Here is a 12,715-nt window from a genome sequence, read left to right on the forward strand (position 1 = left end):
CTTTTAAACACATTCTGCTGCTCACTTCATTGGAGGTTGAAGACAGAGTTTGTTCTCTGGATCGAGGAATAACATTTTCGTTCTAATTCCTAAGCATGGTGTTAGATGTTCCATCTCCTATGAATGTTAGAACAATTCATCTTAAAGCATGAAGGTGGAAATATTGTGACTGGGTCCATGGCGAAAAAAGGTCAAAGTCAGATTGAATCTTCTAAAGTTTGCCAGCTTCCCTAGCCTCATTGATTCAAGGTCCCTATCTTTGTGATAGGACTAGCACTGTAGACTGGGGTTCTTCATCGTCCAACAAGATATACTAGTAAATAGACAAGTTCACCATCTTCCAGCCTTGAGCTTCACGACTATCGTCATCATAATATGTCAATATTTTCCATTATGAATTAACGTTATTCACAATACCCCACGAAAGCCATATCTACGCCGAAACTCCTCAAAATAAAGCTGACCAAACCACTCAACAGCAACATTGCGATGGCATCCACTACTCTTAACCACGAACTGATCGCCTACCTCAAAGCCCACAGCAAAATACCCATCCCATTGAGTCCTGAGTACTCAAAAATGATATCCGGAATGGAGTACCTGCCCTCACCCTTTCACCCCATAATATAAACTAAAGTCGCACAGCTTCTCTATCTCCCATGATCCGGCAATGCAAAAATACCGCCTCGCCGTTCGCGCCAAACTCCAGGATTTCAACACCCAAGTCATCACTGAAGAAAGCACACTCACTGGACTCAAAGAACGGAACATGGAAATCGCATCAAGTATCCTGGGAGCAGTCGGCGAGAAGTGTAATATTGAACCCCCATTCTACTGTTCATGGGGCTGTAATATTATTCTCGGCGACGGTGTTTATATGAATCGAAAGTGAACCATTCCCCATTTCCATTCTACTCCCTCTGCTAACATGGCTAAATAGTGTATCTATTTTCGATAATGCGTCGGTTACGATCGGAGAACGCACGTTAATCGGCCCCAACGTTACGATTTGTACGGACACGCATGAGACTGATACACGGAAACGGGTTGAGGGAAGCTCGTTTGCGAAACCAGTGAGAATCGGCAAAGAATGTTGGATTGGGATGGGTGCGTGTATTCTGGCGGGAGTGACGATTGGGGATGGGGTTGTGGTTGCAGCAGGAGGGGTGGTGGTTAAGGATATTGGGAGTTTTGTTCTTGTCGCGAAGGTACCGGCGGAGGTTGTGAGGACTTTGGATGGTAGGGATAGGAGTTAGAGGTTTGGAGTTTATATGTGTGAGTCTCTTCTGAATTGGAATTGCCGGGGGTTAATTGGAGGTAGAACGTTGACTTGAAAATAGGCATTGCGTTTAGAGATCAGTTAGAACTCGCAAACCTAAACAGTACCCAACTTAATTAAGCACATGGAGAAGTATTCTAGCTTGTCCAGTCCAAATTTAAAACAAATTTCGGTACTTAAAGCACGAAGTGTAAATAAACATACGACCTCAATGGTGTCCTCTGGAATGGTGATCATTCTGGTCTATTTGGACGATTCATGATATTAGAGTAGAATATACTTATTCAATTGTAACTTGGGATGTTCTCAATCAATGCTTTTTGAGTTTGGCCAACTTATAAGCTTACTTGACATAAAGAAAAATCTGAATTTCTATTTTCTAACTATTGTGTTCTTGCACCTCACCAGCCCACGAAAGTGGTACTCTTCCCTTTCTCCTAAAGCTTTCCCGTTTTAAGCTAGACTGCAATTAAGGACACCATCAATTTCGTAATAAACCATGAATCTTACTTTAATGTTGTCATCCTTAGTGTCGAGGTCCCTACCTCTAGCAAGATCCAGGATTGGGATCAACCCTACCCAAAACAGTCAGTAAAACCCAAACCACCTTCACGCTCAGTTTTACGTACCTATATTTCCACCCTCCAGCATCATGCCACCCCCCTTGATTACAATTATAAACATTAACCATCATCTCCGCCTGACAGACATCATCATCCAGATTCAGACTCGTCGTCGTACTCAGATTCGTGATTTCCATATCAACATGCTGTCCACCCGACACATTGACACAGGACGATTTCTTCTGTAGAGGGGCAAAGACGCCTTGAAATGCACCTGCGACGCGCGGGTTGCCATAACCATGACAGGCTCGGCCGACCTGGATGCCTGTTTCTTCGGCGCTGATGAAGTCGCCGGTGACGTAGCAGCCTGCGTGGGCGGGATTGGTGTAGCTGGTGAGGAGGATGGTGAGGAAGGTTGTGAATACGTTTGAGAGGTACATTTTGATGAAAGTGGCGATGTGCAGACTTTTAATGAGGAATATGTATTGGTGCTTTGAATAGTAGCTTGATTGTGAGGCTGTGTTGAAGTGAGAGTTGCTTATTCTATCGTCTTGTGTACAACGGGGAGGAGGCTCTTTCTTATAGATCGAGCTACCCTTCCCAATAAGCACCTCTAGATAATCAGTGGTCAGCACGACCGTATAATCTATATTTTCAAGAAAACATACCTGCTATTACCAATTTTCTGTTGCCTCCACTCCTAACCGTTTCATTATTGGTCGCATCTCAATTTAAGACTGAAGAGACTACTTTCCTAGCGAGTCGCCCTTATTTTTGGAATTGAACAGGAACGCCACGGGTATCTTCCAAGACTTTTCTTGACAGTCTAATAAGACACAGCGTTGTAGTCTGGTACCTGGACAGGGATGAACGTCCATGTAAATGGTAGAGAGAACGGACTAGCGACCACACCGAGTAGTCTTTTACGTACTATAAGCTTTGATCGCTACGAGAAGCGAGTAATTCGTGATGGTTCGGCAAATTTATGCTTACATGAAGGTAACACTCTGCTAGTAAGCGCGGGACGCTTACGCGTCGGCCTATAAGACCCTTTACTTCGGTTAGGGCTTTCAGAATATTGCTTTTGCGAATAGAAACTAATACTCGGTCACCATTCGTGGATGGGAGCGTGGTATTTTGGCGTCCTGCCCCAGTCATAACCGAGTCCCACATAATTGTAAAACGTCCTCGTGTAATTCAATAAACCACCAATCATTCAACAGTTAAAAAATAAAGAACGAGTTATCACCTACTCTATTGACAATTTCTAGCACAACCAACGGAATGACCATCATGAGACCAGAAATACAAAGTAACAAATCAATCTGAAAAAGCCAGCTTCGAATTTAAGCACTCTACTACCAGCCCATGGCAGTGATAACCCTAATTTCCACTCCCCTCTACGCAAGCACCGTAACAGTATGCACATACTTGACCTTCCCCCCCTCCACCCTAATCTCATGCGAATCAGGCATATTCCCCAACGAATCAAACGCACAAAGCACATCCACGCTCCCCACCAATTCATCAATCACATACCGCCTCATCCCATTCGGTTTCGTACTTCCACCATGCGGTAGCTGTCCACCGCACGGTCTCGTCAATTTACTCCCCTCAACCCTCTCACAATCAGTACCCCACGGTATGGAATCCGCGGCTTTGGCATCCGTCCACATATCCAGATATGCGTCGCCTACGCGCTTTAAGAGATCGCGGTTTACGGGTGCGGTTTGGACGCCCCAGTTTTCGGCGCGGAGGTAAGATTGTGTGAGTGTGGCGTTGAAAAATAAATCTTTAGTCGTTGCGACGATGGAATCGATCATGCTAATCCCTGTCCCACTGTCATGTCTGATTTGAGTGGATATGACATAAGGTTTTGGGGTTAACACAATGAGGTTTGTGTAGCTAGCACACGCTGTAGTGTCGGCTGTGGAGCGGTTAAAAGTGATTTTGAGGGGCGAAACTAGGATTCCTTTTTTGAGGTCGATGATTTTGTTGTTTTCGCGGTACGTGAAGTTTTGGGAGAGGGCCAGCGTAGAAAGCGTGCCGGTTGTTTGGGTGGAGATGTAGGTTTGGGCTGCGAGAAGGAGGGAGTCGCGAGTGCACTCGGCGGTGGTTTGAGAGATGCTGAGGAGTGCTAGGAGGGTGGTTTTGAGTTGGATCATTTTGGGAATTGAGGTGGTTTAAAAGATTATGATATGTCTCGTCCTTGAATGTTAAAATTTCCAGTGTTCTGATTGCAATATCTTAAGGAAGACATGATCTCTGGAAAGGAGTGACAAGCTTTTGATATATTCAAGCTTTGTAACTGCCGGGTCCTAACGTGGCGGCTGTTGTTGTAATGAACACTTTGGATTCGGCTAATGTTTTGATTGAAACGAAGTCTACCCGCCACGAAAGATAGAGTAATTCAATCTTGTGGGGCTTCAATAGTACGCAAGACTACAGATTCTCAAATGGAGCGTCATATCACCCTGCTCGTTGGGCAAAAGAGTTTTAGTATACATGCTTACTCCGCATTCTGTAGCCGCACCATTGAACGACATAGTGACAGGCGGCGTGAATGAGTTGACCAGCAGGTGTTCATGTCATGGAGTCGATGTTTTGATCATGTAGACCAGTATTCAACAAGAAACGTCTTCCAATTGTATCCCTGAGCCGTGGTAATTGATTTCTTTGTTCAAAAGTCTTTCTCAGCGTAGAATTAGAAAAGGGATTGAAGAGAGGTCGTCAACTACGAAGCACAACAACACGACTCTGAGCGAGGATGGTTAGCGGCTCAGTTCTATTTGGCCCAGAGATGATAGAGACGATCATCATATCCCTCGGAGCAGGCGATTAGATTCTTGCGGGAACAAGTTCCTAGGCTGCAAGCCACGTATGGGCCAGGTCACCGAGTTCCTTTGTCGACATTTTTCGCTTAGATGAATGAAATCCCAAGAGACAAATAATCGTAGCAACGCACGACAACTGGCGTCCAATCTGAGATGGCCTTCCTAGAAGGTTACCAAAACCCCTCATTATTCTATCATGTGATTACCACAAACTTCATGTCTGATATTGTTGACTTTGCGATTTAAATCGGAGATCCCTTCCGAAATGGCGTATGCTACAAAGAACATGTAGGAGCATTCCTTACAGCCCCATCATCATAAGCAGAGCTTTCCTTTGTCTTGATCAAAATTCTGACCGCAGTTTCATCTATCATTGGTCTGGTTGATACCGCGAGCTGAGACAAAGAAATAGAGCCACTGAACAAACATGGTCTGATTGAGGCGGTATCTCGAAGAACCATACACTGCGCAAGTCGTCTTTTAAGTCCATGTTTGGCGTGGAAGTACCCGAGATGTTGGAATCAGGACACATACATGTGCACGAAGTCGAGAAACACCAATCAATATGCTTCCTATTGGAAACTGAGATGTATTCATCAACAGGAGATCCAAGGAGGTACAGCTATGCGTGTGATGGTACGCAGATATACTCGGTCGGGGGCTGGGGTTTGATGACTCCCACTTCGCCTCCTGTCGATAGAGGATATTTCGCGGGGGCATTCGTACCGTCGAGTCCGATGCCAAATTATGGTTTCCAGTCTCCGAACAGCTATGGAAGTCTTATCAGTCCTCCGACACAACCGATGTTCCGTCAAAATATCTTTGAAGACTACAACCCCCGATACATAGAAGATTTGAGAACAGAGAGAACATATCTTCTCAACACTCTTCGGATTGAGAATGAGAGGGCAAGAGAATTACTTAACCGCGTCCCACTGCTCGAATGTGGTGTGGTGGATAATCAAGTCCCGCAGATGCGACGGAAGATGAGGAAACAACTGGGTTGGATACGACATCGGCTTAATGAGACAAATCAACAGGAACAGGCGATTATGGCTAGGTTGGGGCAGTTGATGGAGCAGATTCGCCTGGCGGAAAACCGGAGAATACAGATGGAGATGGAGAGCTTTAATTTCCAGTGCATGCACGATACTGCTGTTAACAATATGCAATCGTTGCATCTTGATCCTAGGACACCGCATTTCCATCCTGAAGGGGGGTATCCATTCCCAGTTATTACTGAAGTTGTTGAGAATGACAGCTACAACGATGGAGCAGGGCCGAGTGACGAGCCGCCTCCACAAAAGGATGATGGTCATAACAATTCCATTGACGAAACTTCCAGCGCGTTGACAAAGGAAGAGAAAGAATTGATAGTTCATGGTACAGTTGGAGGATCCGAACATGTCATAAACAAGAGACCCGACCTGTCACAAAGATCATCCTCAATTTCCATCGAAGAGCGGCTCTTCGATGACGGATTCGGTGGAGAGCAAATACAAGAGCAGAGAAGACATAGTCTGCCAACACTACCGGGAGTCTCGCAGATATGGGCGCCTCTGGAAAGCGAGAGAAGGGATATGATGGAGGAGTGAAGCGATTGTGAAGCCAGATTTCGGGCGTGGTCTCAAAAGCCTGATTAGAAGTTTATGTATCTTAGAGAAAGCAGGTAGCCATTGTGCTCTGTTGAATATTAATCATGCCCAAAGAATCGGCGTGGTTGGAGATGAGTTACGCGTTGTGCGGTTGAGCGCTGATGAGGCAGTGTTTGGCTCGAGGTGATGATCCCGGCTCTACTGGAACTCTCCAAACTCGCCATCATCGAATCCAAAATCATCTACTGGTTTTGGTGGATCTATATTCTGGCTTAATCGCTTTTGTGCCTTGACTTCTTGCGCACTTGGTGGTGGTGGTAATAATGAACCTCCAGGTGGAGGAGGTAGCGAGAATCCGGATCCACCAACATTCGGCGACTGTGGAATGGGATTATGTCGTCGACCTTTACCCCCAAGATTGACTGTTATGGTTTCCCCTTCTTTCAAGCTGAAGTCTTTCTTGACTTCCGGCTCCTTCTGTTTGACAGGCTTCTTCCCACCCGATTTGCCATCATCCTCAATGCCTAGCGTCTTCCTCACTTCCTGGAGCGCAACGCTGAAGTCGAAAGCTTCACTTCGTTCCTCGTACCCAATGCCTAAAACGGCCTTTCTTCCTCCTTCTCCCTGGACTCTCACAGCGAAGAATCTTGACGAATCCAAGACCTGCTCGACAACATCGGGTATGGTATAAGGAGCAGCAGCGAAGAGTTGTCCAGTCGCAGGGTCTTCGAGCAGAATGTCTGCCTTTACTTGCTCCTCTGAAGGATTCGTAGGAGAAGGTATCGCTGTCTCGAGAATGCGAAGACGGGCAGTAAATATCTGTCTTTTATTGTTGTCAGCGGTCCAGGAGGCTGCGACGTATCCTTTCGTGCTCATGAGGGGAGGGATATTGTAAACATGGACTGAGGGAGCGATGAAGAGAATTCTCTGAATGGCATCGGATGGTAGTGGCCGACCGGTCGAAGGGTCAATTGTCTCCATGACTAAACTTGCTTGGAAATGTTTTTGGACGTGAAATTCCCCGCCATGGTGGTTATTTTGGGATCGAGGGCGATGGACCCCGAATCAGCTTCTTATCTTATCTTAGCGTGATTGGCTCAATCATGTGACCTTTGCAACAGCGCAAATCCAGTCATTGCCCTGCATGAGCAATGTGACCTCTCGTACAGGCATAATTCGATTTTATAGGTGACTCGACTCGGCTTAGCCACAGACATTTAACCATCTCAGATGGTCATGAAAACAACCATTTCTCTAGGAAATGTTACCATACGCATAAACATGGACGACACCGCTTCTAGTAAGTGTAGTTCCCTTTAGCTCACCCGAATAGCTTCAAATCCAGCCACACGCAAAACAAGTACCATTAGCTCACCAAATTACTCCGCAGCTTCACCTTCTTTCTACGAAGGCAGTACCACCCCGCCGCCCCTCACAGGCCATCCACCTGGCTTGAACAGAATGGCAACGGTAGGAAATGTACCTCAATCTGGAGCTGGAGGGAAATCAGAAGCATTTGAGTATGGTTCTCTCGCATTCTTGCATTCCTCATAATATGGAGTAATGACTCACGTTTCCTAGTATTGTCAAAACATATCACAGACTCCTCGCAGAAGATCCCGAACTCACAATGCCTGTGGCCGCAATTGAAGCCCTCATCGAGCTCCTCGTTCAATCCCGCGCCGTTACCGTATTCGAAACTCTTGACCTGGTGAAAACACAATCCGACTACCTCAAATCGCGGATCCCAAATTCGATATCTCTGTCCGCCGGTACAGACTTGTTTCAGCGATACATGATATCCTCATTAAATCCAAGAAGTACGGGAAATTTCGACGCCGTAAGACAACATCTACTTAGCAATGGTCGATTGTTTGTCAGTCGGGCCAAGGCAGGAAGGGAACGGATCGCGAATTATGGACGTCACTTTGTGAGAGATGGCAGCGTGGTTCTCACTCACGGTGGATCAAGAGTTGTCGGCGCCTTGTTGAGCAAGGCCGCAGACGCGAGCGCCAGTGGAGGAAATGTTCGATTCAATGTCATCTATGTCATGAATGATGCGCGCAATTCGGAAAGCAAAGCCGTAGTATCAGCGTTACGAGCAAAGGGTGTTCCAGTTGCTACGATACCGGAGGGAGCTGTAGGGTACGCAATGGGGAAGGTCGATCTGGTCATGGTGGGTGCTGAGGGAGTAGTGGAAAATGGTGGCATAATTTCGAGGCTCGGTACATATCAGATTGGACTTTTGGCGAAAGCGGCGGACAAGCCATTTTACGTCGCAGCAGAGAGCCACAAATTTGTTCGATTATATCCATTGGATCAATTTGACCTTGGTTTCGATCAAGAGGTTATCAAATTCACAACAGAGGATGAGGGAGAAGCCGACGAGTATGGTGTCAAGACTCCCAGAGTGGTGGAGAGGCCGGAATATTTTGGAGCCCCTGATGTACCTGAAACTCCTATCGAGGCTGTCGATTATACGGTATGTTTTCCAGCATGATAGTTTACGACATGCTAACAGGAATGATAGCCACCTGGTTTGGTCACGGCTTTGATAACCGAAGGGGGAGTTCTCACCCCAAGTGCAGTCAGTGAGGAATTGATCAACGTATGGTGGTAAATCCCGTATGTCCGACTGTAGTAGGAAGCGCCGCAGCACTCATCATACCAATCCCCGAGCCTACAAACGCTTTGGGTTGGGACACCTGTATAGCACCTCGCCCATTGTACAATGCATAGTCGCACGTAGCCGAGAATCATATACGAGCCGCGACATTTGGAGGTTCTTGATACATCGTGTCATTGGCACGACACAAGTTGGCCAAAGAGCAAAGCACTATAGCTATAGAATCTATCAAGATTTATAGGCGATTTTTGGCCATGTATCTGAGGAGCGTGCACAGAAGGTGGACAGAGTCTCGAAGCAAAGCACTAAAATTGAGAGCTTTCAATCGATGTAGCGGCGCCTTATTTATTGAGGAAGGGCGATTTAGCACAGAAGCAAAGAAGATAGAGACTTTTAAAATGCAGATGGTTTAGCAGCGCTCACATATTTCAAGCAGAATTCCATTGCTTCTATCGGCTGCATTCATTTCTCTATGTCACTACACGTGACGATATTGGTACTATTATTAATCGTCTAATAGACCTCGGGATTAAATATTGTTACGGCTACTCTTTCATTTGCTGTCGTCGTACACACGCATCTTAGATGGCCTGATCTTAGCACGGTGGTGTGATCTCTTTAGTGGGCCAAATATCTTTGAAGCTTGTTCAAGGTTAGTAATGCTCTTATTTTGTCCTTGTACGTTGATTAGCTCCGTACTATGTAGTTCGATAGATACAGCAATTAGTGGGTAAACAGGTGTTTTTCTACACACGCAGCTTGTTGTTATTCTTTAGATTTTTCAACCGGCACTGAATCTTCATTCTTGGATATTTGAAGACATAATTTCACGTCACACAGAGATAAATGATGGGAAGTCCGAAGTCGTGATGTCACTTGTATTGATCTCTCCATGCACGTTCCATGCCGGAGAATACCCCGAAGATCCCAGTCTGACCACTGTCAAACCCGAACGTTCGCCGGATGTTCGCTTATTATTGAAGATAATGGTGACGCTTCGAGGCTTCACAAACGATATGCCGGCTTTGAAGTTGGCATGATGCTTGTTCGTAGGACAAGATTCAGGTCTAAGAGCATGGCTTGGTGAAAGGTGAGTGGTGGAATATGAGATAGGGGCCGCATGTTCCTGGATCTGTTGTACGAGACGTACGAAGTCGACGAAACACTTTTGATTCTTGGAGCGTCGTTTTGCCCGGTTTTCAATGGTTATGAATGGTAGGATAAAGTGATAACATGCAAAGAGCTAAGCTAATCTGGAATCAGTAGGTATATCAAGCAAATCAAAGACCGCGCTTGTGTACAGTCAACATGGGTTATGTAACCCAATCACTCATGCATATGAAGCAACTCACAGTGATAGCTTATTAAACAGGAGCTGCCCCTCGTTACCCCTCCTCGCTGTACAGCTCCTTTTGTTTATCTCAAGATAACAAATGTCGTCACGGCCTATAGCTCTCCACTTGAATTAAATTTCGTAGCCTAGCTTTCGAACATTGACCGTCTATTCTGCATTTCTACTTGGCTGCGACCCAGTACAATATCCAAGAATAACAGATATTATCGTAAACATGGATGCCCGCGAGGATAGAGATGTTCAACAGCAACAGAAAGCAGTAAGTCTATGTCCACATCTGGACTTGCGACTAGTCTCTAAAAATAAATTCATAGCGAGCAGATGAGTGGAAGTTAGAACAGGGTTTCGCACCTCGGGATGGCGGAATTGGCGATAAAGACATCGACACCTTTCTTACCATTGAAAGCAGATTTCCAGATGGCAAGAGAAACGGCATCGACCCAAACGTCGCGTTTGCGGAAGAAAAAGAAGGCTGGAAAGGCTACATCGAATGGGAGAAGTATCCCGAGAAGAGAGCACAAGCAGCCTCCATTCTCGCGAACTTCAAGTTCCCACCACCTCCAGAATTCCAATTGGCGCCTGTTCCAGATACCAATCCTGTGCTTGAAGGTATCAGGTGGAAATTATGGCATAAGGCTGTGGGAGGCACGCTTACGGATGTTCCGGAGTTGAGTTGGAAGGTGGTGTTGAAGGAGAAACATCCGGATATGTTGCATTTGTTACAATTCCCTTATAATGGAGAGTCGCCAAAAGTATGCATATTCAAATCTTATGCTGGACGAAATCAACTGACATTGGTAGCGTCTAACAACTGCTGAACCGATCACACCTAATCCGCTCCACTTTGTCCGTAATCACGGCGGTATCCCAGATATTGATCCTGAAAAGTATACTCTAGAACTCGATGGTCTGGTCAAGAATCCACAGACTTTGACACTGGCGGATTTGAAGAATGAAGAGCTGTTCCCTCGCCAATCTAATCTGGTTACTATTCAATGCAGTGGTACCCGTCGAATTGAACAGATTTCAGAGTACGCGGGTGAGGGTGATGAGATGATCAATGCGCCTTGGGCTGAGGGTGCCATTGGTACTGCAAAATGGACTGGTGTTAGTCTGAAGAAAGTGATCAAGCACTGTGGGGGTCTTGTAGATGGGGCGAAGCATCTGGAATTTTATGGTGCGGAAACGTATTTCAAGCATGTGAGTTACCTTGTCTCCATCCACTCAAGTGATACTGACGAGTTTCCAGAACGAAGTTCAAAACTACGTCGTCTCAGTCCCATGGTCAAAGGTCAAGCTAAACGAAGTCTTACTCGCTTGGGAAATGAACGACGAACCCCTCCCCAAAATCCACGGCTTCCCTCTCCGCGTAGTCGTCTTCGGCTACATTGGCGCACGCTCAGTAAAATGGCTCTACCGCATCAAAGCCATCCAAAAGCCCTCTCGCGCCCCCGTCCAATCCAAAGAATACCTCTACTTCAACGGGCAAGTCGGCAAGCACAACCAGACCCTCACCCAGGGCATCCAAATCCAGGAAATGCCCGTCAGCAGCGCCATCATGTCACCCTGGCAAAAAGACGTCGTCATCCACGACGGCAAGATAACCGTCAAAGGCTGGGCCTACTCGGGCGGCGGTCGCTGGCCCGAACGCGTCGAGGTCTCTCCGGACGGCGGCTTCCTCTGGTATCCTGTGCCCGTCGACAACATGTCCAAGAAACACAAATTCGCATGGCGGACCTGGGAGGTGGAGATCCCCGTCGACGCGGAGGGCTGGACGGAACTCGTGTGTCGCTGCTGGGACAACTCGCTGAACACGCAGCCGACGTTTGTGCGGAGCGCGTGGAATTGGGGGTTGCATGTCACGTCCAGCTGTCATCATGTCAAGATTTATTCAGTCAATACGAGTAAACCGCTTACGAAGATGCGGATGCAGGAGTTTAAGGATAAGGGAGTTCCGTTTGAACCGCTTACGAGACCGACGGAGTTTGCGACGCAGAGTATGGAGGAGTATGAGAATTTCTGGGCGACGCATGATCCAAGGGATGTGGATGATTAGATCACCAGGATGGTTAGTGAATTGTGCAGATGGTGCAGATGCTGAAGGTTGTTCTTTTTATAAGCGTCTCATCTTTCTTGTTGTTTAATGCTTTCTCTGATTCTCAGCATACTGATTTAATGATTGTCACGAGAAAATAAAACAGCTTCCATCTAACCTCTGTTATATTTACTCTTTCCTTGAAACTAAAAAGATACTTCATCTAGTATTTCGGTCCAAGCACCGTTCTCAACTCATCTCATTTTATCCGATATACTGCTCGGAGACAGATGTTCGTAAGTTAGTAGTAAATTCCTTACTCATTTCAGCTCACGTTACTTTCAAATTTTCATTTGTTTAGTGTTTGAGAACCCCCGACGACAAACTTCTTAATTACGTCTCTAATTATTCGCAGAAAAGCTCGCATAT

General features: G+C 46.3%; 7 protein-coding genes across 7 annotated transcripts; 4 read left to right on the forward strand and 3 right to left on the reverse strand.

Annotated features, from left to right (window-relative positions):
* Positions 1 to 489: 489 nt before the first annotated feature.
* GLAREA_10531 (Trimeric LpxA-like enzyme) lies at positions 490 to 1,256 on the forward strand (the record flags this gene model as incomplete). Its single annotated transcript, XM_008079632.1, has 3 exons — positions 490 to 596; positions 646 to 888; positions 941 to 1,256. The coding sequence occupies 3 exons, from the start codon at positions 490 to 492 to the stop codon at positions 1,254 to 1,256; spliced, it is 666 nt and encodes a 221-aa protein (XP_008077823.1).
* A 570-nt stretch (positions 1,257 to 1,826) lies between these two features.
* Positions 1,827 to 2,282, reverse strand: GLAREA_10532 (uncharacterized protein; the record flags this gene model as incomplete). Its single annotated transcript, XM_008079633.1, has 2 exons — positions 1,827 to 1,854; positions 1,909 to 2,282. The coding sequence occupies 2 exons, from the start codon at positions 2,280 to 2,282 to the stop codon at positions 1,827 to 1,829; spliced, it is 402 nt and encodes a 133-aa protein (XP_008077824.1).
* A 960-nt stretch (positions 2,283 to 3,242) lies between these two features.
* Positions 3,243 to 4,007, reverse strand: GLAREA_10533 (uncharacterized protein; the record flags this gene model as incomplete). Its single annotated transcript, XM_008079634.1, has 1 exon — positions 3,243 to 4,007. The coding sequence occupies one exon, from the start codon at positions 4,005 to 4,007 to the stop codon at positions 3,243 to 3,245; it is 765 nt and encodes a 254-aa protein (XP_008077825.1).
* A 1,181-nt stretch (positions 4,008 to 5,188) lies between these two features.
* GLAREA_10534 (uncharacterized protein) lies at positions 5,189 to 6,271 on the forward strand (the record flags this gene model as incomplete). Its single annotated transcript, XM_008079635.1, has 1 exon — positions 5,189 to 6,271. One exon carries the CDS (start codon positions 5,189 to 5,191, stop codon positions 6,269 to 6,271), a length of 1,083 nt encoding a protein of 360 aa, XP_008077826.1.
* Positions 6,272 to 6,469: 198 nt separating this feature from the next.
* GLAREA_10535 (PH) lies at positions 6,470 to 7,252 on the reverse strand (the record flags this gene model as incomplete). The annotated part of the gene is made up of 1 exon (XM_008079636.1): positions 6,470 to 7,252. The coding sequence occupies one exon, from the start codon at positions 7,250 to 7,252 to the stop codon at positions 6,470 to 6,472; it is 783 nt and encodes a 260-aa protein (XP_008077827.1).
* A 300-nt stretch (positions 7,253 to 7,552) lies between these two features.
* Positions 7,553 to 8,891, forward strand: GLAREA_10536 (NagB/RpiA/CoA transferase-like protein; the record flags this gene model as incomplete). The annotated part of the gene is made up of 4 exons (XM_008079637.1): positions 7,553 to 7,571; positions 7,617 to 7,791; positions 7,853 to 8,753; positions 8,802 to 8,891. 4 exons carry the CDS (start codon positions 7,553 to 7,555, stop codon positions 8,889 to 8,891), a joined length of 1,185 nt encoding a protein of 394 aa, XP_008077828.1.
* A 1,574-nt stretch (positions 8,892 to 10,465) lies between these two features.
* GLAREA_10537 (Oxidoreductase molybdopterin-binding protein) lies at positions 10,466 to 12,307 on the forward strand (the record flags this gene model as incomplete). The annotated part of the gene is made up of 4 exons (XM_008079638.1): positions 10,466 to 10,510; positions 10,566 to 11,003; positions 11,053 to 11,451; positions 11,501 to 12,307. The coding sequence occupies 4 exons, from the start codon at positions 10,466 to 10,468 to the stop codon at positions 12,305 to 12,307; spliced, it is 1,689 nt and encodes a 562-aa protein (XP_008077829.1).
* Between the last annotated feature and the right edge of the window lie 408 nt (positions 12,308 to 12,715).

This window comes from Glarea lozoyensis (assembly GCF_000409485.1).
Source record: "Glarea lozoyensis ATCC 20868 chromosome Unknown GLAREA12, whole genome shotgun sequence".
In the NCBI taxonomy this organism is placed as follows: domain Eukaryota; kingdom Fungi; phylum Ascomycota; class Leotiomycetes; order Helotiales; family Helotiaceae; genus Glarea; species Glarea lozoyensis.